The 25,951-nt window shown below is 40.0% G+C and overlaps 1 protein-coding gene across 1 annotated transcript in view; it reads right to left on the reverse strand.

The window, feature by feature from the left end:
• LOC134587222 (heat shock factor protein 2-like) overlaps window positions 1-22,195 on the reverse strand; it is a 37,644-nt gene extending 15,449 nt beyond the window's left edge. Inside the window, exons 1-9 of the mRNA XM_063443464.1 lie at window positions 22,001-22,195; window positions 12,812-12,920; window positions 11,991-12,118; window positions 9,879-10,003; window positions 8,772-8,847; window positions 6,266-6,315; window positions 5,940-6,015; window positions 3,497-3,627; window positions 1,888-2,010 (exon numbers count right to left, since the gene is read on the reverse strand). Of these exons, the coding sequence (XP_063299534.1) occupies window positions 1,888-2,010; window positions 3,497-3,627; window positions 5,940-6,015; window positions 6,266-6,315; window positions 8,772-8,847; window positions 9,879-10,003; window positions 11,991-12,118; window positions 12,812-12,920; window positions 22,001-22,093 (911 nt within the window). The 5' untranslated portion in view covers window positions 22,094-22,195. The remainder of the gene's footprint in view (window positions 1-1,887; window positions 2,011-3,496; window positions 3,628-5,939; window positions 6,016-6,265; window positions 6,316-8,771; window positions 8,848-9,878; window positions 10,004-11,990; window positions 12,119-12,811; window positions 12,921-22,000) is intronic.
• Window positions 22,196-25,951: the final 3,756 nt, after the last annotated feature.

Below are 25,951 nucleotides of genomic sequence, written 5' to 3' on the forward strand. Positions count from 1 at the left end.
AGTTTTTGCATATTCATGCCAATTATGGAGTGGCAAAACACCCTCTTTTTCAGTGGAAAGAATGCTGTACCAAGAGGACTTGTAATGTTAAATAAAGTAACTTTAATACATAAAATTACAAACAAAAAATCCCACAATAGGAGATAAAAACAAAGATAATAAATAAAATATATACGGTCCATGAGGTCTCCGAGACACGTTTTGCCGGGTATGCAGGCTCTCTCAATCAGTGCATTCCTTCACTTCCTTCCCCTGTTTTTTAAGGGGATGTTCCGAGTTGTTTCGTCCAATAGGATATTCGTTCGGTCGGGGGCACGATCAAAACAGGTGTTTCCAATAATTGTTTGTACGTCTTTCACACATATAAATAGGTCTCCTATTTTATATATATACCCACTGGAGTTCTTAAAAGAATATAAAGAAGGATGTTGCAGTAAGCACCACAAAGGCACAGAAAGCCTGCATGTTCAGAGCCATAACGTTTAAAAGGCTCTACAATTGTGAGCATTCCTCATTTATATTATTTCTTGTTTACCCCAACTAAACAATATTTCACTATTATAGACTTTGTTTCTCTTTGTATATATGAAATCACTAATGCTGCATAACCGTATGGGTAAGCCCTGACTTGTTTGCAAATATACATTTTTCTATTAGCGCTGCACTATACACTGTTGTGTTTTGTGAAAGGAGAGTAATATCTCCTACACCCTATAAAGCATGTTGGGTTGTTCACCGTTTGATTTCTGGGAATCAGTAGGCGTACCAGACACTAAACTTTCCTCATAGAGATGCATTGATTCAATGCATCTCTATGAGGAGATGCTGATTGCCCAGGGCTGTGTTTGGCTTGTGCTGGCTTTCTCCCTGATCTGCCTCCTTGACAAGCTCAGCCAATGTAATGCTTTCCTATGTGAAAGCATTGTGATTGGCTCAGAACACCACTTCTGATGATATCAGCCAAGCAGACAATTTAAAGTCAGAGATAGCAGACTGCAATAAAAGTAAGATTTTGGTATATTTAGGGAGCAAAGTGGTTTGGTGGTTTTAACACAATTGGGTCAGGAATACATGAATGTGTTCCTTTAAAAATATGCACATGTACACACATTTTCAATTCAGTGTCCATTATCTTGCATTATTTAATATGGGGTTTGAAATTTAGTTTAAAAAAAATAAATAAATAATTTTTTCCACATACAGTACGTGTGAAAAAAAAAAATAAGCTTACTAGAGCTACGAGTATCACAAATAAAATATAAAATTAGATGCTGCTTACTATGTAGGATAGCTACTAATCTACAATAAAAATAAAAAATAAAAAAATAAAATCGAATAAAAATATACCACAATCTATGCATACATAAAACACAGTCCATATATCATATCAGTGGAATGTTGTCCAAATTCTATAAATAACAGATTCTGTTCAAAGAGAGTTCTGCCCATATAGTCACTGATCTGACGTGCACTTAAGAAGAGAAAATATCACCAAACAACTCTAGTGGTATAATCGGATTATCAGGTCCTAATGTTTACCTACGGCAGATTTCTGAAACGTGCCTTGCATCATTCCAGTCATTAATAACTATATTAAGAACAGGACTACTTCCCTGAGAACGGTAGACATTTAGCACTATTCCATTAAATGATTTACCGTCCTTTGTTGCCTCCATCACAATATCACACATAATGGCTCCCGGTTAACAAAACCAAATCGTGCAAGAGAGATGCGCATACCAAGTTTTTATGATTATTTTCACTGTTTCAGAATACAATATTGGTTTCCAATATTGACTTCTGAAAGTCAATATTGGAAAGTCTGTACAAGAAGTTGTCATTTAGCAAACAAAATCAAAACAAAACATTTCACATTTAAATGCTTACTTTTGTGGCAATTGGTTAGCTTCATGAGAAGTATCCTCATTGGTGATTTCCTCAATTTCACTAAAGGATGAATCTGAGAGATTGTCAGTGTCATCAGGTTGATAACTCTCAAACACATGAGGTCTATGACAGAGAAGGGAAAAAAACATTTTAAACCAAAAACCCACAAGAACATTCTACAAAAAGGATGATCCATGATTTGAATCTCGGTTTTCCCCTCTACTCTTGCCCTTTCTTTAATATTGGTGCTGCTGGATGAGCAGGAGCTCAATTTTCACTGATGCCCAATTATTTCAAATTTTAACACTAAAAACAGGTTAACAACGGTTTATTAGAAGTGCTAGATATTGAGCATAAAACAACAACTACTGCTTTCGTTTCATGTTTAATACCCCTCATCTATTTAATGACCCCTTCTGCAAAGAGGGAACATTAAAAGGGTAATGATGAAGTTTTGCCAGCACACCAAAGCACATGTTTGAGTTGAAGGATGGACGACTAAATGGCAACATGCAAAACATGATATTTTACAAAAAGGGCAGTAAGTAACCTTAGTTCCAGTTGAAATAAAGATTAACACAGTAAATTAATCCAAAGTAAAACCAAAGTTATCTTTAGCTGTCATCACAATTCATTTTGCTAACTTTTCAATACAGTATCAGTCTCACTGTGTTTTGACATATACAATTGTTGTACAGAAAATCTTAACAGTCAATGCTCATCTAAGGAGACACCGTATTAAAGGGACACTATAGTCACCTGAACAACTTTAGCTTAATGAAGCAGTTTTGGTGTATAGAACATGCCCCTGCAGCCCCACTGCTCAATCCTCTGCCATTTAGGAGTTAAATCCCTTTGTTTATGAACCCTAGTTACACCTCCCTGCATGTGACTTGCACAGCTTTCCATAAAGACTTCCTGTAAAGAGAGCCCTATTTAGGCTTTCTTTATTGCAAGTTCTATTTAATTAAGATTTTCTAATCCCCTGCTATGTTAATAGCTTGCTAGACCCTGCAAGAGCCTCCTGTATGTGATTAAAGTTTAATTTAGAGATACAATTATTTAAGGTAAATTAAATCTGTTTAAAAGTGAAACCAGGTTTTTTTTTCATGCAGGCTCTGTCAATCATAGCCAGGGGAGGTGTGGCTAGGGCTGCATAAACAGAAACAAAGTGATTTAACTCCTAAATGACAGTGAATTGAGCAGTGAAATTGCAGGGAAATAATCTATACACTAAAACTGCTTTATTTAGCCAAAGTAATTTAGGTGACTATAGTGTTCCTTTAAAGACGGCAAACTCTAGGTATATCCACTAATTATATTCTGATTGTATTAGGGCATAAAGGGGAAAACAAACACTCATCCAGAACATAAAAAGGTAATATAAATATAGCCTAAGAACAACTGAAAACAAGTTTGTTCCTCCACACAGTAGGACAAACTATCGAGACAGAAGCAATACATACATACAGTGCCCACTAATTAAAAAATGTGTTGTATGGTTTTTTTAAGTCATGTATTCTACATTAACTATCATTCAGCATTCAGTAAGGTTTCAAAATAACATGCACAATGTAACCTTATCTAGATAGAGTAGTGATTGACTTACAGAGAAATACTTGTTAAATGGGTACTGCTGTCTTCTGCAGTACTATCCAAATCATCTCTTAGATGAAAAGCTCGTTTTGTGCCTCTGGTTACATTCCCATTAATTCTCCACTGTGAATTATTCTCGTAGGTCTATTTAGATGAAATTGTAATTACTAAAGTGACAACTTTTGAAAAGTGTAAAAAGAATAACACAAAAAAACCTGAAACGTCAATGAACCCAAAATATTCTGTATTTGCTTATCGTTACTTTCTTAATGTATTTTTTTGTATATATGAAAGGACAACTGGCTTTGCCAACCTTGCACAGTTTTGCACACATTTCCACTAATGATTTGAAGCAAATCTGAGTGAACTTGGGCATGGGACCATTTGACCGGTTTGGTTAAGACTGTGTAACCAGGGGTTGCATAACTATAATATTTATTGTAACTGAATAGACTGACAGGGAGCAGTATTTGCCTGCGTTGTGTGTGCTCCCGTCTGACTCATTACTAAAGTTCTGTCATAAGACAGTTGTTTACCAAAGCTTAAAGAGATACTATAGGCATTATAAAAACTTTAGCTTAATGAAGCAGTTTTGGTGACTACATCATGCCCTTGCAATCTTCTCTGCCATTAAGGAGTTAAATCACTTGGCTTAATTTTCAATCAGATGTTTACTTGCTTTAGACGTTTGTATCCAACGCTCTGTAAATTTAACTTTAATCACATATAGGAGGCTCCTGCAGGGTCTAGAAGGCTATGAACAGAGCAGGAGATAATATATTTTAAACTAAACAGAATGTGCAATAAAAGAAGTGCAAACATTAGATATCACCTTTCATGGGGTGTTTAGGAAGAATGTGCAATTCACATGCAGGGGGTGACTATGGCTGTATAAACAAAGTGATTTTACTCCAAAATGGCTAAGATTTGAGCAGTGAGACTGCAGGGGCATGATCTATACACTACAACTGCTTCATTAAGCTGAAGATGTTTTGCTTTTAGTGTCCCTTTAACCCCTTAAGGACACATGACATGTGTGACATGTCATGATTCCCTTTTATTCCAGAAGTTTGGTCCTTAAGGGGTTAAGTGATGAGGCTGTCTGGTGAACACAGTGCAAGGAAGCAGCCACTGGAGAGAACCATATTACAGGTGTTGGAAGTAAGCATATATGGTGTGGGTGTGTAACGGTGTATGTATTTGGGAGTATGTAGTTTTGAGTGAGGCTGGGATTTGTACATGCGCGCAGGTGGCAGCATGCATCTGCAGCACCCCTGGGAGACAACAACTAGAAAAGTGGCCCCAGGTAAATTGACATTGAGACCTTATGGTCATAATCACAAATGTTCTATATAAAATAATTAAAAACATATGAGCAATTAAAATAATGGGTATTGGAATACTCCAGAAACCACAACAACTTCATCAAAATCAAGCCATAAAACCTGCTTGAAAAAAGTATGTTTCTTTTCAAGACATATTCTAAATGGAGATTCACTGATTGGTTGAGTGTCAGCTGACCGCTCTTAGCCAATCAGCGGCACCTTTGCCAGATGCTTCCAGTTTAAAAGCTTTTTAGAAAATGGAAGGGCAGAGAAGCAGGGATATTTGATGCTGTAACAAAAACTTTGGGGTTAAACCCTTACAGGTGAGCCAAAGCCAGGGATGTACTTGCGCCATAACGTTTCGATTAGTTGTTATGGTGCCTTAATTATTCCTTTATTCTTTAACCCCTTAAGGACACATGACATGTGTGACATGTCATGATTCCATTTTATTCTAGAAGTTTGGTCCTTAAGGGGTTCAGAAAAAAAAAAAAAAAAAAAAAATCATATTGGCCTCCCCTCAACCATAACATTTGCAAGGTGATCCACTTGTTGTGCAAAACATATTAATTTGACTCTCTCCAAGTCAAAGAGGACCATCACTTTGGGGAGGAAAAAAAATAAAATTAAAATAAGTCAGTGTTCCTGTAACTTATGATTTATTATGAGCAGTTGCCTAGGGCTTTGCTAATTCAACGTGACTTTTACTCAGAGGGCACCCACTAAATAGAACTAGTAAACCAAATATTGGGTCCTGACTCAGGAATTAAAAACATCAGTATAAAATTGAATTGCTTATCCACAAAAGGTGCCCATGACCAGGTTAACTGGACGTAGATATAAATATCTTACTGGGAGATTAGTGTTGCTTTTTTTCCACCACTCAGGATAAATGTGCATTGACTTGCCCAAAAATCATTTGCTTGTAAACAAAATATGGAGCACGACAGATGCAAGTGCCCGCACTGTTGCAGTCACATATATAATATAATCGGCATAAAGACTGAGGCTAAAAGAAAGTCACTTGCCAAATCAATATTAAGTGAAAATACCCTGGAATTATTTCTCTATAAAAGTGATAAATAATTTTAATGTAAGGAACAAAAAAAAAAAAAAAAAAAAAGACTTTACCTGGTTGGTGGTGCCTGGTTCAGTTTTAGCCACTGCAAGATTATTGTAGTTCCCCGTATTGTCAATCATGAGAGTCCTAAAACACAACACATTCCAGTTATAAAACACAATGTTCCTTAAAAGGTTTGGCTTTAAATGGGAATTCCAAGCACCATAAAAACCACAACTCATTGTAGTGGTTACTGTGCTATAAATCTTCTGTCAAACCTTTGGAGCAGTTTGACAAAGAACAATTGCCCTGTGAGTGTTCACTCGCATAATCAAAATGACTAAGTATCAGTAAAGTTGTAGCAGAGATCTCGGTGGTCTCTGGACAAAATACTTACTGGTTAGTTGGTACGGTTTCCATTCTGTTATAAGACCGAGAAGGGGATTCCTACAATAAAAAAGTATAAAAAAAAGAAATAAAATCATCAGGAGATATAAAGGAAACAGATGTTGTATAAACAATTGAGGTCCAGTGGTGGAACAAAGTGATGGACAACGATTTGCTGGGTGCTATCAAGAGACTCTACTATCTTTCTCGATGGGAGAGTGGTGAAAGACAGCTTGGCAACAGGGGCGTATTAGCCGCGAGGCAAACAAGGCATTTGCCTTGGGCGGCATTTTCCAGGGGGCGGCAAAAAAATGCCGCCCCCAAATGCCCAGGGCAAATGTCTTGTTAGCCTTGCGGCTAACAGACATGCTGGGCTGGTTGCTGGGCGGCCGGCGAGGGAGCTCTTCCCCTGAGCTCTCTGCTCAGCTCCCTCGCGCGCCGCCCGCAGAGTGAGACTGGGAGCCGGAATATGACGTCATATTCCGGCTCCGCCTCCCAGCCTCACTCTGCGGGCGGCGCGCGAGGGAGCTGAGCAGAGAGCTCAGGGGAAGAGCTCCCTCGCCGGCCGCCCAGCCTGCCCGCCAGTGCCGCCCTGCAGCCACTGGACCACCAGGGAATGGGAGAACCCCCCCACCCCCAGCATTCCCAAAGGTAAGGAGGCTGGGGGAGGGGGAGTAAATAAAAAAAAAAATGTGTTCATGTGAGTGTGTGTGTGTGTGTGTCTCTGACTGTGTGTGTCTGATAGTGTGTGTGTGTCTGTGACTGTGTGTGTGTCTGTGACTGTGTGTGTGTCTGTGACTGTGTGTGTCTGTTAGTGTGTGTGTGTCTGTTAGTGTGTGTGTGTCTGTTAGTGTGTGTGTGTCTGTTAGTGTGTGTGTGTGTGTGTGTCTGTGACTGTGTGTGTGTGTGTGTGTCTGTGACTGTGTGTGTCCGACAGTGTGTGTCTGTGACTGTGTGTGTCCGACAGTGTGTGTCTGTTAGTGTGTGTCTGTTAGTGTGTGTGTGTCCGACTGTGTGTGTCTGTTAGTGTGTGTGTGTCCGACTGTGTGTGTCTGTTAGTGTGTGTGTGTCCGACTGTGTGTGTCTGTTAGTGTGTGTGTGTCCGACTGTGTGTGTCTGTTAGTGTGTGTGTGTCCGACTGTGTGTGTCTGTTAGTGTGTGTGTGTCCGACTGTGTGTGTCTGTTAGTGTGTGTGTGTCTGTTAGTGTGTGTGTGTCCGTTAGTGTGTGTGTGTCCGTTAGTGTGTGTGTGTCCGTTAGTGTGTGTGTGTCCGACTGTGTGTGTCCGACTGTGTGTGTCCGACTGTGTGTGTCCGACTGTGTGTGTCCGACTGTGTGTGTCCGACTGTGTGTGTCCGACTGTGTGTGTCCGACTGTGTGTGTCCGACTGTGTGTGTCCGACTGTGTGTGTCCGACTGTGTGTGTCCGACTGTGTGTGTCCGACTGTGTGTGTCCGACTGTGTGTGTCCGACTGTGTGTGTCCGACTGTGTGTGTCCGACTGTGTGTGTCCGACTGTGTGTGTCCGACTGTGTGTGTCCGACTGTGTGTGTCCGACTGTGTGTGTCCGACTGTGTGTGTCCGACTGTGTGTGTCCGACTGTGTGTGTCCGACTGTGTGTGTCCGACTGTGTGTGTCCGACTGTGTGTGTCCGACAGCTAGTGTATGCATATCTGTCAGTGAATGTGTGTGTATTTAGAAGGCGGGGCAGGAGGGAAGGGTTGGGTGGGGGTGGCGCACGCGCGGGGGGGGGAGGGTGTCTGAGTTTTGTCCTGCCTAGGGCAGCACAAAACCAAGATACACCACTGCTTGGCAAAGCTTGAAGTTGCCTTGGAATTAATTGTAATACAGCAGAGATCAAATAATACTCATATTAGAGGCGATGGCTAGCGGGATTTTGAGTCCTGTTAAGATTATCAATATTTACATGCCAAGTTTGAAACAATGAAGAAAAAAAAAAAAAGCACAAGCTGCCAATTGTATTTAGGTCTAATGCTGGATCAAGAAAACAGAGCAAACAAGTAGGTGTTGAAGAGAAGGTCCAAACCCTCCCCTCCCTCCCCCCAGATAATTTATTATGTGAGCACAAGCATTTACTGCACATTATGTAATATGATAATAGTGTTTACTTTAAAAACAAATTGAAATTGGCATAAAAAAAAAAAATAAAAAAAAAAAAAAAAAAAGGATGAAGCTTCCCTTCCAAAATATGTACAGGATAGGCCAAATTCAGAGTGGGGTTTGACAGGTAAATAACTTATTTGTTAGTAGTTCCATTTTTTCGTTTTTGTTATTATAATGGAGTCTTGGGAGATTCAGAATAGGTAATTTCACAGTGGAACAACAAGTAAAAATAGTGGAATCTTTTTTTCAAAACTGAGACAACTGGTCAGCAAGTGGCTGATTAGTGACAGATTAATCAGCTGCCTTTTTAACTCCTCAAACCCTACTCTGAATTTTGGCCCAACCTGTATTTTCCTGTTCAGTTTGGGTAACAATGACAGAATTTAAAAACTTACATTTTCACTTTGTGGCTGGTTCTGGTATTGTTTTTGCCGTAACTGCAGAACTTCCTTCCATAAAGCCTCGTTTTCCCTAATAAAAATTTTATTAAAAAAAGTGAACATTTATATCCAGATGTGATCTTAACTTCTAAAACATGAAATTAAATGAAATGCTTAAAGGGAAACTCCAGTGCCAGGAAAAAAAAAATCTGGTTTCCTGGCACTGCAGGTCCCCTCTCCCTCCCATCCCAGGTAGCTGAAGGGGTGAAAACTCCTTCAGGTCACTTACCTGAGACCCCGCAGATGTCCCTCGGCGGTGGATTCGGGTCAGCGTCGCTCCTCCCATTAATTACATCAGCCGGTGGGCGAGACTGATCCCGCCCGCCGTCTGAGGAAACCTGATGCGCATTAGGTCTCCCCATAGGAAAGCATTGAAAAAGATTTTCAATGCTTTCCTATGGGGAATTGAGCGATGCTGGAGGTCCTCACACAGCGTGAGGACGTCCAGCAACGCTCTAGCAAAGAAAAACAAAAATCTTGCTATGATTCAGGAAGTGCCCTCTAGTAGACAGCCACTAGAGGTGGAGTTAACCCTGCAATGTAATTATTGCAGTTTATAAAAAACTGCAATATTTACAGTTGCAGGGTTAAGAGTAGTGGAAGTTGGCACCCAGACCACTCCAATGGGCAGAAGTGGTCTGGGTGCCTGGAGTGTCCCTTTAATAAACACGAGAAGATTAAAGGGAACCTGTCAGGGACTTACCTTGCGCTCTGATCTCATTAGAGAGACTTGTGCTACACTTCTATAACACCCATCTCCAGTCTGCCGGAGATCCTCCTGCCAATTTTAAATTTATTTGCCCTGCTTGGGAAGGGCAAACATCCAAGATACTGACACAATGGCATTTTTGCCAGCATCTGAACAGAGTGACTGTTCCTATACTTCCTAGCCAGCGCTAGCATGTTTGACAGGTGGGAGAAAAAAAAAAATGTTTTCCTCACAATATATGTTTTCTTCTAATTTATACATTTGGGGGGTGTGGGGGAATGGGGACAGGATCCCTTTAAGGCTTTATTCTATGTAAATAACTTCATGTTACAGTTATACAGAACTTCCAATACCTCTTTAAAGCTTCCACTGTTGAATCTATCGCATCTTGCCGCCCTTGCAACTGATGAAGGAATGCCAATATTTTGTGCATGTCATCTGGTGCAGATTTATTTTCATCCATACGAGGAACAGGAACCTGAAAGGAAGGCAATTAATGAATCCATGTATTGTGTGGTTATCACATTTTTTGTTGGGGAAGGGGGGGATATACATAAATAAATAATGCAGGCTTTACCTTTATATTTATGAATAATGTTTTCATTTCATAGATCATTAGGGGATATGTACTCAAATATGGAGTGATTTTAGTAATTCTATGTTACTCTAAACTAAAAACATTTTCAAGCTAACCTAATGATTGAAAAATATAGGCCCGTTAGAACGGTGCCAGGAAAACGTTTTGTGGGGGTGATGAATACTTTACCCACCACAAGATAACATTTGCAATATATTACCAAATTATTTGACCATAAAAAGGGCATTTTATTGTCGAGGGGCGCGGGGGGAGGGGGGGGAAGGGAAAAGGCTTAGCTTTCTTAAGACAGCAGAAATCCAAACATATCCTTTAGCTCACATGTGCTAAGCCCTGAAGGGCATCAATAAAAAAAATGCTCTCAGCCAATGAAATAAGTCCTGCACTGAAGCTCAGAGCTTCCCATGCTTCCCAGTTAAGAATCCGTTCTAATACAGTTTTACTACTTACAATGGGGGGCACTAATATCACCATTACCACTATAGCACTGTTGTTGTTGTGCTTCGATGTGGAATAATCGAAGACCATGAATGGCTGACTCTGTATAGTGTGTTAAAAATCAATGGATTTCCTATATCAACTTCGAACTGAGACCATTAAATTGAGATTTGATGTGAAACCTCACTACTATGGTGTCATGTATCAATCATTCCCTCAAGCTCGTAGGTGTGTTGGACTTGCTAGAATTCCAAGGAAGGATTTCAGCCTATTAGAATCCCCAGGGAAGAATGATAGCCCTACTAGCTTCTGATGTCCACATCACAGAAGTTAAAGGGACACTCCAGACCCCTAAAGCATGTTAGTTTGCTGAAAAGCTTTATGTGTGAAGAGTCTCTTAACTTTTTTCATTTAGCAAAAAGTGCAGATTTCAGTAGAGATTAACACTTTTATAAATTAACCTGGTCACATTCCCTTGGCTTTCAAGCAGACAACAGGTAACGTTTCTTCCTGGTGTGGTTAGCTTAGTGGAGCTAAACTCAAGAGCTCAGAGCACCTGCCTTGCAAAGACTTCTCATTGAGCTGCATTGGGAAGTCTGTGATTGAACAGACACATAAAATGTGGTTGGGGTTATAAGTTGAGCGTTTGCAAATGCTGCAGGTTTTGCAAGCTGTTTTATATATACCCCCAATGTAAAAAAAATGCACAATTAAATGCATGGAAGTTTTTGTTTGGGTTATATCTATTAAACAGTGTTTTTTGTTTTGTTTGTTTTTTTTTTTTTTTTTTTACTCATTTTGCATTTGGGCAGTGGAGTGTCCTTTTAAAGTAAGCAGGACATTAAATATTGAGAAAATGGTTTATATACAACAAAATATGTCTGGGTGCAGAAAAGTGTCTGGATGCTCTTTATTATTCAGTTTATTCACGCTTTTTTGTTTTTAAATTATTTTTGTTTGAGTAAATATAAAACATTTTTTAAATACAATTGCTGCCTGAATTTCCAGCGTTGCCAGATTAGTGGGAGGTGTTATCCAGAACACACTGGTGCCTTGCATACAGTGAGTATTTACAGCATGCATTTCAAAATTTTACAATATACATACCATTTGTTTAAACAACCTGCACTGCCTGGTGTTCTGCATAGGTTTTCTTTAAGACATTACCAACATGATTGCTTTGTATATGACTGGAGGGTGTGGTGGGACACCAACCACTTTTTCACTTAAGCCAGAACTACTTGATTTTGTATAAGATAAGTAATCTATTAATAAATATCATTGGGTTATAATAATCACATACTGCCGTAGGTTGTTTTTCTTTTTTTAGTTTTTTTTTGAGTATACATACATTTGAACTCTTGACTTGAAGGTGTTAATCCTGCAAAAGCTTCACAATTACATTTTCACAAAACAATGATAATTAGATTACCTTTCTTTTTATATTTATGAGGAGTTCTTCATGTCCACGCTGGAAAAATGCATGCTGATATTTCCCTGAGCAATATTTCTCTTGCCTAAGTGAACCAGACTCATCATGCATAACTTTATGGAAACCATCTAAGAGAAAAAACAGGCAGAAGCAGGGACTTAATTAAAAGAACCTAAACTATCCTAAGTTTAAACAAACCTTAGTACCACCTTTCACTGCTCAGCAGCAATGGCAGCAACAGTTTTTAATACACGCCGTGCTCTCACACAGTGCACAGGCTTTGAAAACATACCCGGTGAAATAAAAAAGCAGATAATCCAGATTACCTACATAAAAATATATTTGTAAACATACAGGGGTGTGTGCATACATTCCATGAACCCAGAGGATGATCAATTTAGATTGCCTGTGTGTAGGTGTGCAAGTTAACCGGTGTATCTATAAAAGCTCTGTGTGTTTGTGAGTGTGCTTGAGTGACCCAATGTGATATGGAGTGACAGTATTTTTAAGTGAACCACAAGGATTATCTGTGTAGAAAGTGTGTATATCAAGAGTGTGTTTGCGGAGTCTCTGTAGGTCTTATACATCTACTGCTGAAAATTCCATACAATTTAAGAAGAAAAAAAAAAAAAAAAAAAAAAGCAAAACAACGGGTTTTGTGGGACAAAGGGAAACAAGTAATCAAGATAATAAGGAAAAGACAGACATATAGATGCAAAGGTTTCTGAGTATTCTTTTTTTGCATTACAGAATTGATGAGCATGAGCAGAGCAAAAAAAAAAACAAACAAAAAAAAACAAGACATATGACACCATACTTACACCAATTGAGCTGTCTGACAAAGCTGGCCATGTTGTTATGCTTGAAATATCTGGGTAGAAGTTCTTTGGCAAAACGCTCTTCATCTAGCACAACAAAGCTGCCTCCATCCTGGAGAGAAACAGAACACGATAAATTGTTTTGCAAACTATAACCAAGAAGTGGAGGAACAAGAATATATAATGCAGGAATACAAATGTGGATTGGGGTGTGAATGTAGAGCGAGCAGGACGCAGACTGAGGTAGCGCCTCTGCTTAAAAGGGAAACTATATTCACCAGAACAACTACAGCTTAATGTAGTTCTGGGGAGTACAGAAGTTCCTCTAGGATTTTTTGCAGTCAATCCTGTCTAGGGACACCTCCCGTGGCTACACATCAGATGGCTACTAGAGGTGCTTCCTTGGATGACCGTTTACAGCTTATTGAATTATCCTGTGTTCTATATTAAAATGACATCCCAAAGATAATCTGCCACTCACCAAACTTTAGAAAGGGCAAGGGTGGAATGGCACTTGTAGGGTTCCCTGGTCCCAATGCAGTTATATTTCAATACCTTACATCTCACACACAGTGAGGGAAATGGAGAAAACAATACTTTTTTGGTAATTGTTTAGTACTAGTTTAATTACATGATTTTACTAGTCCATGATGGAAAGTCACAATGTTATTAATGACAGAGGCAAGTATTGTGCATATAACTCTTTACTCTGCTACTGCTTTCACCCGTGAAAATGTATCTACATTTCACTCCCCAACTGTAGAGGGTCTCGGAGGCCATGGAAATTTTCAGTTGCATCCCGTAGATGGCCCTGCCAGTTCAGGACACCATGTTGAGCATCCAACAGCGTAGTTAGGTTCTGGTATTTGCGTCCAGTGCCACAAAATCCTAGCAGGAGCAACCTCTGCACAGATGGTAAATTTTTAGGCATTGGAGAGCTCTATAGTGTAAGGGCCCTGGAAGGATGGTCTGGATAGAAGCCGTATGGAGACCAATAACTCAAGCCAGGTGATGCAGAGATATCATTGGGAGAGCCAGGGTCCATCTGAAATTCGTGCAGAAAGAACGCAGTTTTGAAGCCTTAGGGTGAAACTCAGGTTTTCGTTGACTGAGTTTAATAGGAAACCAAGGAACTCCAGTATCCTGGAAGAGAGGAGATGCAATTTCTTCCAGTTGATAAGGATTCCCAGGTGGGATAATAGATGCATTGTCCAGTCCAAATGTTTGAGGAGCGTTGTGCGATCTTGAGACAACAGAAGGAGATTGTCGAGGTATACTACGAGGTGAACCCCTCTGCTGCAGAGGAGCATCATAACCGTTCATAGCAGCTTAGTGAAGCACCAGGGGGCCGATGACAGCTCAAACGGTATACATTTGAAACACAAAAGCTCACCATTCCAGCAGAACTGATGCAAGTCTCTGGAAAAGGTTGTGACAGAGATGGCAAGATATGCGCAAGAAACAAATGACACTCTGCTACAATGTAAAATAGTAAGTGTACAGCCTGTATAACAGTGTACATCTGCCGTTCTCTCAAAATAACACACAGCTATTAATGTCTAAACCGTTGGCAAGAAAAGTGAGCCATTTTCCCTCCCGGGTGTCATGTGACTTGTTAGTATTACAAGGTCTCAGGTGTGAATGTGGAGCAGGTGTGTTAAATTTGGTGTTGTTATCGCTCTCACACTGGTCACTGGAAGTTCAATATGGCACCTCATGGCATAGAACTCTCTGAAGATCTGAAAAAAAATTATTGTTGCTTTACATGAAGATGGCCTAGGCTATAAGAAGATTGCCAAGACCCTGAAACTGAGCTGCAGCACGGTGGGCAAGACCATACAGCGGTTTCACAGGACAGGTTCCACTCAGAACAGGCCTCGCCATGGTCGACCAAAGAAGTTAAATACACATGCTAAGCGTCATATCCAGAGGTTGTCTTTGGGAAATAGACGTACGAGTAGGGGTGAAGGGGGTGAGGGGTCAGCCTGTCAGTGCTCAGACCACACGCCGTACACTGTACCAAATTGGTCTGCATGGCTGTCGTCCCAAAAGGAAGCCTCTTCTAAAAATGACGCACAAGAAAGCCTGCAAAACAGTTGCTGAAGACAAGCAGACTAAGGACATTGATTACCGGAACTAGGTCCTGTGGTCCGACGGGATCAAGATAAACTTATTTGGTTCAGAGGGTGTCAAGCATGTGTGGCGGCAGCCAGGTGAGGAGTACAAAGACAACGTTGTCTTGCCTACAGTGAAGCATATTGGTCGGAGTGTCATGGTCTGGGCCTGCATGAGTGCTAATGGCACTTGGGAGCTACAGTTCATTGAGGGAACCATGAATGCCAACATGTACTGTGACATACTGAAGCAGAGCATGATCCCCTCCCTTCTGAAACTGGGCCGCAGGGCAATATTCCAACATAGCCCCAAATACACCTCCAAGATGACCACTGCTTTGCTAAAGAAGTTGAAGGTAAAGGTTATGGACTGGCCAAGCATGCCTCCAGACCTAAACCCTATTGAGCATCCTCAAATGGAAGGTGGGGGGAGCGCAAGGTCTCTAACATCCACCAGCTCCGTGATGTCGTCATGGAAGAGGACTCCAGTGGCAACCTGTGAAGCTCTGGTTAACTCCATGCCCATGAGGGTTAAGGCAGTGCTGGAAAATAATGGTGGCCACACAAAATATTGACACTTTGGGCCCAATTTGGACATTTCCACTTAAGGGTGTACTCACTTTTGTTGCTAACGGTTTAGACATTAATGGCTGTGTGAGTTATTTTGAGGGAACAGCAAATGCACGCTGTTATATAGACTGTACACTTACTACTTTACATTGTAGCAGAGTGTCATTTCTTCAGTATTGTCACATGGAAAGATAAAATATTTACAAAAATGTGAGGGGTGTACACACACACACACACACACACACACACACATACATATGTATATATAAAAGCTTTGCATCTTTTCCTAAGTTGTGTTTCAAAGCTGTTGTCTACGGAAAACACAGACTCAAAGGAATCCATGTTTAAAATGGAATGAAGCAAAAATCTGTTTCTTTGTTAAATTAATTTGCATATGCCCACCAGAATCCTTTGCGGTAGTAACATCACTGCAAATGTAATTTCTGTTGGAAAAGCAAGTCTTATGGCTTGACTGGTGTACAGACTTTTGTTTAACATTGTATGAGAATATATATATATATTTATTATTATTTATTTTTTTGCTGCTATGGAAGAATTGCTATGAATAATTGGTATTTTCCCCTGAAAATAAGCCCTATCTTATTTTTGGGAGATGCTTGAAATATAAGCCCTACCCCAAAAATAAGCATTAGTCGGCAATCGCAAGTTCGACAATTTATGTTCGGGGAATTTTACCAGAGCATAGATTAGCAGGATTTCATTATCCTGAAATAAGACATCCCCCCCCCAAAATAAACCTTAGTGTGTTTTTTTGGGGAAAAATTAATATAATACCCAGTCTCATTTTCGGGAAAACATGGTATATATATGTGTGTACAATTGTTTAAAGAAAACATGAGTGAGCAGGCAAAAACACATTTCTTGTATTTCTTATGGGATTCATATTCAACTGTAGGTAATAACATAATGGCACAATCATAAAATAAAACATGGTAACAAAGAAATGACCCATATTAACCCCTTAGTGACCAGACCGCTTTTCAATTTTCTTACCGTTAAGGAGCAGGGCTGTTTTTAAATTTCTGCGGTGTTTGTGTTTAGCTGTAATTTTCCTCTTACTCATTTACTGTACCCACACATTATAAACCGTTTTTCCTCGCCATTAAATGGTCTTTCTAAAGATACCATTATTTTCATCATATGATTTACTATAAATTTTTTTTTATAAAATGATGAAAAAAAAACAAAAAAAACACACCTTTTCTAACAACGACCTGAAAATCTGTTCCACATCTACAACCGCCAAAAACACCCGTGCTAAAGAGTTTCTAAATTTTGTCCTGAGTTTAGAAATACCCAACGTTAACATGTACTTGGCTTAATTTGGAAAGTTATAGTGCTATAAGTACAAGTAGCACTTTGCGATTTCAAAACGAACTCAAGTTACATTGTAACACTGATATCTGTCAGGAATCCCTGAATAACCCTTCACATGTATATATTTTTTAAAAGAAGACAACTTAAGGTACTAAACTTGTTTTTTTTTTTTTACTCTTTCAAGGCAACCATTTTACCACCAATCTATGCCAAATTTAAAAAGAAATGTAAATAATAATTGGTGATTTTTTGTCACACATAGCAATTTAAGAATACATATACGGAGAACTTTAAAGGACCCCTCTAGGCACCCAGACCACTTCAGCTTAATGAAGTGGTCTGGGTGCCAGGTCCAGCTAGGGTTAACCCATTTTTTTTTTTATATAAACATAGCAGTTTCAGAGAAACTGCTATGTTTATTAATGGGTTAAGCCTTCCCCCAAATCCTCTAGTGGCTGTCTCATTGACAGCCGCTAGAGGCGCTTGCGTGATTCCCACTGTGAAAATCACAAAGAGAGCACGCAAGCGTCCATAGGAAAGCATTGTAAATGCTTTCCTATGCGACCGGCTGAATGCGTGCACAGCTCTTGCCGCGCGTGCGCATTCAGCCGACGGGGCGGAACGGAGGCAAAGATCTCCCCGCCCAGCGCTGGAAAAAGGTAAGTTTTACCCCTTTTCCCCTTTCCAGAGCCGAGCGGGAGGGGGACCCTGAGGGTGGGGGCACCCTCAGGGCACTATAGTGCCAGGAAAACTAGTATGTTTTCCTGGCACTAGAGTGGTCCTTTAAGGGTTGCTGCCAAAGAACACCCCAATATGTGTTCAGCAACATTTCCCGAGTAGTGATACCACCCATGTATAGGTGTGTCGGGTTCTCTGGTGGGCTAAAATACCTTATTTGGAGGGTACGCATTCCAGTTTTCCAACTTGGAATTTTCACAATTGGTCATCAACACACCTATGTCCTATTTGGGACATTTTTGAAACCGGCCAATGTAATTTACCCCATCAAACAATATATTTTTGAAAAGTAGACAGACAACCCAGAGTATTCAAGGCTGGGACAAGGAAGAACTGAGGTGGGTTTGCTGTGGGAAGCACTTTATAGGGTAAACGGGGAGGGACTTTTCTTAATTCCTATCTTGCAGATGCTTTTCCCAATTAGGAAGCACAACCCATACGTACTGCCACCATATGTCAGAAAAATAAGCATTGGCATACAAAGTAATCTTAACAGAAACAAGTGGAGAAGAGAACCCTGCTGAAACCAGCTCACAATCTAGGAAGAATTAAAACAGAACTACTCGACTGGACTGTTACATTGACTTTGCAAGTGACTTTATTCATGCTTTATTAAGACAAAACTTGGAGTGCAAATAAAACTGCTTTACAAAGAAAGTCATGAGAAAGCATATACATATAAAGCACTACATATAAAAATGTTGCATTGGTTGTAGAAAACTATCAAGATAGCCAGAGCAGAAACATCAGGCGGCTTTGTACCATAAAACCCTTAACCTGTACTTTACATTTTTGTGCAAAGTGGAAGTGAGTGCTTCCAACTGGGAAATACTGGATCATGAAAAGCTTCTCTATGAAAAACATTGCACTGGGGATTGCTGTATATGTGTCCCATGCCCCCAATTATAGGGAATAGACAGATATTGTTAGCCATGATGATCCCACTGTAGGAAGGGATCCATTTAAATCTAAAGATGAGCACTTCATCACTTCATGCACGTGCACCGGGCTGGCAAGGGGAGTGTAGAGGAGGGAGGGTTAAAAACAAAACAAAAAACAATTAAGTGAGGCGGGTGGGGGGAGCTAAAATGTTCATGTCTATCGGCAGCGAGCAGTGCACAAAATTAATATTGCCAGCCTAGAATAGAGTTCTGTGCTGCCCGGCAAACAAAATTAATATGTGCAGTATTTTAGCCGAAACAATGGGAGACAGTTTTGTTGTTCTTTTTTTTTTTAACCAACAAAGTTTAATTTTCAACCAAACAAATACAATTCTTAAAAGGGACACTATAGTCCTTAGAACAACAACTAAAGTAAGTGGTTCTGGTGTCTATATCCTGTCTCTGTAGGCTTTTCAATACAATGCTGCCTAGTAACACCTCTAGGGGCAGTCACTCAGACTGTCACTAGAGGGGATTCCTAGTCCACTACTGCACAGTATGTAGCACCTAAGTTAAGCATCTCAATGCTCCCCATAGGGATGCATTGATGTAATGCGCCTTTATTAGGAGATACAAATTTGAGCAGCACGGTATTTTGTCATGCATGCGCAAAAGCCTCCCTATGGGAATGCATTGGCTTGGCTGAGATCATCAAGCCTCAATAAGCCACGAGACTGGCACAGGATGGAAAAAAAGGAGTAAAAACACCTTTCCCATGCCATCGGAGGTGGGTTGGTTACCTAAAGAGACAGTCACTGCCTGACAGACAAACACTCACATTTTCTCATACACTCACAAATTGTTATTTTTATCTAAGTCCACCAAGCATCCCTACCTTTGGGAGAGCGGAAATTGATCCTTTCCCTTGGGTCTGGTGTGGCTACTGTAATCTTCTTGCAGTTCACGCTCTGCTCCCTCCTACGCTAGTGATGTTGGGACTAAAGTGAAGGCATATTCCAGCCCCCGGTATTACTAAACATTGCGCGAGGGAGCAGAGGAAGAACTGCAGGAAGATTACCGCTTCTTCACCGCCTCCTTGCTCTTTGGGCCTGGTTGGCCACCTATGCTGAAGAGCTAAATAACACCAAGGTGCCAGGACAGAATTTCTAGCCACCGTGGCAAGCAAGTTTTTTTATCCTTTGTTTAAAGGGACACTCCAGACCCCCCTAAAAGCACTTTAACTTGCTGAACTACTCTATGTGTTAAAGGATCACTATAGGGTCAGGAACACAAACATGTATTCCTGACCCTATAGTGTTAAAACAACCATCTGGCCCCCTCATGCCTACATAAATATAACACAATCTTACTGTATTCAAGCCTGAAGCTGTAACTCTGCATGCTGTTTGTCTCAGAAAAACAAGCAGTCTGCTGACATCATCAGAAGTGGGAGCCTGATCCAATCACAGTGCTTCTCCATAGGATTAGCTGAGACTGACAAAGAGACTGATCAGGGGCAGAGCAAGCATGATTCAAACACAGCCCTGGCCAATCTGCATCTGCTCATAGAGATGAATTGAATCAATGAATCTCTATGAGGAAAATTCAGTGTCTGCATGCAGAGGGAGGAGACACTGAATGTTTGGATGCATTTTAGGCAGCCATGACCCAGGAAGGATCTCTAACATCCATCTGAGGAATGGCCAGTGAAGTTATCACTAGACTAATGTAAACACTGCATTTGCTCTGAAAAGACAGTTTTTACAGCAAAAAAGCCTGCAGGTAATGATTCTACTCACCAGAACAAATTCAATAAGCTGTAGTTGTTCTGTTGACTATAGTGTCCCTTTAAGAGTCTAAAATCAGAGGGCTCTGCAGATTTGTATTCCTAACACTATAGAATCCCTTTAAGGGGTGGGCAACTGCCCAAAGCACTTGCAAAAATGTATCACTTAGCTGCATTGGGAAGTCAAAGAAAGTCTGGGCTGGATAGAAGGGCAGGGCTTGCAACGGCTATAGACAAGAGAATAACAGCTTTTGCAAGTTGGTTTTGGATACACCCACAAAATCAATAAAAATTAAATACATGCATGTTTTTATTTGGGGCATATCCGCTCCAGAGATTTTTATTTATTTTGGGCAGGGGAGTATAACTTTAAGGTTTGTATTTCCCTGGTGAATTCTGCGAACTTAACGAACTCTCTTTTAATATCTTAAAAATGTGTTGTGTACAGATTAAAATCTATAAATTTGTGAAAGCATACTTGTAGTGTATTATAGTTTATTTTTATAACACTACAGATAAACTACATGTAGAAACAAATGAGGAATTTTATAGCAATGCACCATTATTTTCTATTATACAGCAATATGTACTGCATATATAATGAAATGTAATTTATTTAGCTCCGTCACTTTGATCTAGATTTTTTTGTTTATTTTTCTAATTTCAAAATTTGCTGCTTAGTGAAAATAAATAAATAAATAAATAAATAAACAGGGTTATTATTACAGCTACATTGAGTTGAGACACATCCACTTATAAGATCACAACATGTTTTTTTTTTAAATTTGATGTGTCAGTTCACTTATAGACTGTTAGTGTTCTAAGAATTTCTAAAACACTCAATAGACAGATTGATATGCAAACATGGTGAATAATACATAAATATTTATCTTGTTTCATGTGATGAAAAGCACTGTCACTTTTTTTGTAGCCAAGCTCATTTACAATATGTGTTAACTGGAAGGCTAATAAAAGTTTACATTTGTAAATATAACTATTTAAATGTGTACCACACAAAAAGTGCAAGCCTGGCTGTTTAAGATAACACAAGAAGAGCCTATATCACCCATCATCCTCTCTGATTTGTCCTGGAATATTTGTTCTACATAGGTCACATGAAGCCAAATGAGGCACAGGGCTACCCAATCCCAATCCCTGGACTGAAATCAAGGATTCACTCATAGTGTCCCTTTAACATAATAAAATATGCTTAAATTAATGTTGATCTGCTATAAAAATATTAGATTCAACATAAGCTCATTTCAGCAGAACAACATTACCTCTTGTTCAATCCATTTTGCCTCGGGGCATGGGTTATTGTGAATTAAAACCAGTAACTAAATTAGCCAATCACAAGAAACGCTTCGTTTTTGATCTTTTCATTCTCAAATTACAGGGTGAATTATACCCAATTGTTATTTGAAATAATCGGGCACATACTTAAAAAAAACAATACTTCTAGCGGTACAGCACAAAATAATATTTATCTTGAACAAAATTCAGGTCATCTCCAACCAAATATGCTTCACACATGTTATAGTAACCCTTACAGGGCCCAAAAAAACAATAAAAACGTACAATCATAGCTCCACAACAATGCGGTCTATGACAAAAAAAAAAAAAAAAAAAATGAAATCGATCTGTGATAAGGTATAGAGTAGAGTAGACAATACCAGAGGAATGATGTGCTAGGTAGAAAATAGATTAACTCTTTGTTAACCAATGCCCTTCCCACTCCCACCAACAACATTCTGGGTATCCTTGCCTGACTCCAGCAGATGTAATCGTCTGTTTTGGAATCCTCTACCAAATCCCAGATTTTAGTGAGGAATTTTGGAACACTGTAGCTGGGCCTCATTCTGCAGATAGCGCCGTTCCAAGCCTGGAACTCTCTGTTGACTCCAAGTCATTTACATGACATGCAGACAATGTACACAGAGCAGCTACTGAAGCTCCTCCTCTCACGTGACTCACTACAGAGTATTCGCCTCTTTTTTTTTTTCCCTTCTTCAAAAAGTTTTATCAGCACACTACAAAAAATGCAATGAACAGCAGGAAAAAAAAAAAAAAAAAAAAGAATGGGAGATTTATTTAGCCCAGGGTGGTAAATAGTATGAATTGATGCATTGTCTCTTGTGACTAAACCAAGCACCCCTCCCTTTTATTCAAACAGTGAATTGTAGTAAACTGAAAAACTCCATTATTCAGGATCAAATTATTAAGAATTTTTCCAAATCAACTATTTTTGCCTAAATATTTTTTGGCCACATCCAAAGTGGTCATCAGTAATCAAGGGGCTCCATAAAGAACAATTTTGTAGGGCTCCCTAGCACACCCCCCTAGGTGCTATGGGTAGGGGTGCACACATGTATCAACAGAGAGACCTCCAGGCACACTCAAGGTAAACCAGCAAATAAATACAGCTACACCCAATTACATGCATGCACACACTCTTTTGAATACACATTGCGATACATACACATCAGCGGCTGAGTCCTCTCATGTCACACCATGTCCTCTAGAGAGCTTTCGGCACTGGTACCTTCTTTTTTTTTTTTTCATTTATTCAAAAAGTTTTATAAGCGGAAGGAAACCGGCAGATTTATTTAGCCCAAGGTAGTAATTAATAGACTTGTGCACAAATATTTTTCAGCTGGTGCAAATTTATCAAATGCCTTTTAATTTGCGCCAGGTCACTCCCACCCTGTATATATCCCTGCTGCTACATCCCTTTGTTGCCATATCCCTCTTACCCAGTACATCACCCCACTGCCATGCAGCAAATTACTCTCCACAGTCTCATTGTTTCACCAGTAACTGTTGTCCCAGAGCTGCATCCATCCATTTAGGCACTTAAAAAAAAAAAAAAAAAAATAGGGATCAACCGATTATTGGTCTGGCTGATATTCTGTATTTTCAGCAATATCGGTATCGGACAATAAAGATACCGATATTGCCGACCAGGGGCACCATCGGGGTCCTGGGTGTTCCAGCAAACTCTTACTTACCTTCCCAGCAGCTCCCTTCAGCTCCCCTGTCTAACTTTCGCGAGTCCCGCGTCCGTCAGGCCACACAGGCCGCGAGAGTTAAACAAGGGAACTGAAGGGAGCTGCTGGGAAGGTAAGTAAGAGTGTGCTGGGACCCCCAGGACTGCCGCAGGCCCCCAAAGGAATGCCATATCCCCCCTCCCTGGTCAGGTAAGAAGCCGGGAGGGGGGACTAAAACAAAATATATATATATTTTTAAAAAGTTAATAAATTAAAAATGCCCCTCTTTCCCCATTTTTTTTTCACTTAACATACCTACACAAACACTCACTGCATTTACTATACACACACACTACACAAACACTCACTGCATTTACTATACACACACTACACAAACACTCACTGCATTCACTATACACACACACACACACACTGCATTCACTAATCAAATACTCTCACTGCATTCACGACACACATACATTCTTGAAAACATAATACATTCTGACTGGCATGTATATTTTGTGCATTTACCTTAAAAAAAATAGATTTGCAAAAAAATAAATAATAAACATGTTCAGTTAACAGATTTGTGTAGAAAGTTTTTTTTTTGTTTTTAAATGGTAAATGTACAGAGTATCAGTATCGATAAGTTATCGGCTATCGACCTTAAAGTTCACAGATTATCGGTATCCGCTCTAAAAAGTCAATATCAGTCGATCCCTAATGCAAAAACTATAAATGATTTGAGCATGCAAGGAGGCCAAAATCTATTAAATGCATTAAAGTTGTATTGGTGCCTGAAGTGTCCATCAAAAGATAGTATTACAATTGGATAGTAAAGGGATATTAAAGGGGTTAGCATTAGAGTTAGATTACAAAGCGTGTTTAGTATTAAGAGTGCTTAAAAGGACCCCCCATCCCATGTTGCTGAAGAGGTTAAAACCCCTTCAGTGACTTATCTGAATCCAGCGCTGATGTCCCTTGGCGCTGGGTCAGGCTCCGCCCACACTCCTCCACCGCCGACAGCCTTTGGGGGAGACCTAATACGCATGCGCGGCAATGGCCGTGCGCACATTAGACCTCCCCACAGGAAAGCAATAATCAATGCTTATCAATGGGGATTCCGGCGACGCTGGAGGTCCTCATGCATAGCGGGAGGTCATACAGCGCCGGTTAAAACACTTTTCGTGCTTTAAGAACCTGGGAAGTCAGTCTAGTGGCTGTCTGATAGCCACTAGAGGAGGACTTAACCCTGCAAGGTGATTATTGCAATAATTACACTTGCAGCGTTAAGGGTGATGGGAGTTGGCACTCAGACCACTCCAATGGGCAGAAGTGGTCTGGGTGCCTGGAGTGTCCCTTTAATTCTTGAGACAGGCTATAGTGTCTTTAGAATTACTGGGTTAAGACTTAGAGTGGGGTTAAATTTAGTACTGAGATGCATAGTGTTTAAGATTAGGGCATTTTTTCAGGTAGGCTTTGAGTAATCAATTTGGGACTAGTGAAAGTGTTAAAGGTATTGGGAGAGTAACATTTAGGGCTAATGGAAAATAAGTGTTTAGGGTACAGACATGTAATGAAGAATTATTTCCAAAGTACTCACCTTCCAATGCTTGATAGTAATGCTGTTATACTTTGTGCATCATTATAGCGTCCCCCTGCAACTTATTTCCTGTGTAAGAGGTTGTTATTGGGCAGATAAACTTGGCCACTCCCTGTCCAATCTCACACATGGACATTGGAGGAGCAGGGACAGCACTGAGTTGCAGCAATAGTTATACCCTCTATAACAGTGATGGCGAACCTTTTTGAGCCCGAGTGCCCAAACCGCAATACATGCCAACTTTTTTCCCCTTAAAGTGCCAACATGGCAATTAAACCTGAATACTGAGGTTTACGTTTAGAAAAAACTACTCGTACAGTTAACAACTTTTGTTTTAAAAGAACACAACAAAGAGTTAAATTATGAAAATTTTAAATAATGATATAAATTAAAGGAACACTATAGTCACCTAAATTACTTTAGCTAAATAAAGCAGTTTTAGTTTATAGATCATTCCCCTGCAATTTCACTGCTCAATTCACTGCCATTTAGGAGTTAAATCACTTTGTTTCTGTTTATGCAGCCCTAGCCACACCTCCCATGGCTATGATTGACAAAGCCTGCATGAAAAAAACAACTGGTTTCACTTTCAAATAGATGTAATTTACCTTAAATATTTGTATCTCAATCTCTAAGTTGAACTTTAATCACATACAGGAGGCTCTTGTAGGGTCTAGCAAGCTATTAACATAGCAGGGGATAAGAAAATCTTAATTAAACAGAACTTGCAATAAAGAAAGCCTTAATAGGGCTCTCTTTACAGAAAGTGTTTATGGAAGGCTGTGCAAGTCACATGCAGGGAGGTGTGACTAGGGTTCATAAACAAAGTAATTTAACTCCTAAATGGCAGAGGATTGAGCAGTGACGCTGCAGGGGCATGTTCTATACACCAAAACTGCTTCATTAAGCTAAAGTTGTTCAGGTGACTATACTGTCCCTTTAAGCTTATATTTATTAGTATCTCCAACATTGCAATATATACACACAGACTGCTGAACACATTCACACACCAACTGCTTAATACATACACACACCGAGACACAGACAGACTGCTAAATACACACACAGTCCGCTAAATACACGCACACTGCTGAGTACACGCACGCAGTCTGCTGAATACGCACGC

The sequence above is a fragment of the Pelobates fuscus genome, chromosome 2 (genome assembly GCF_036172605.1).
Source record: "Pelobates fuscus isolate aPelFus1 chromosome 2, aPelFus1.pri, whole genome shotgun sequence".
Lineage (NCBI taxonomy): Eukaryota > Metazoa > Chordata > Amphibia > Anura > Pelobatidae > Pelobates > Pelobates fuscus.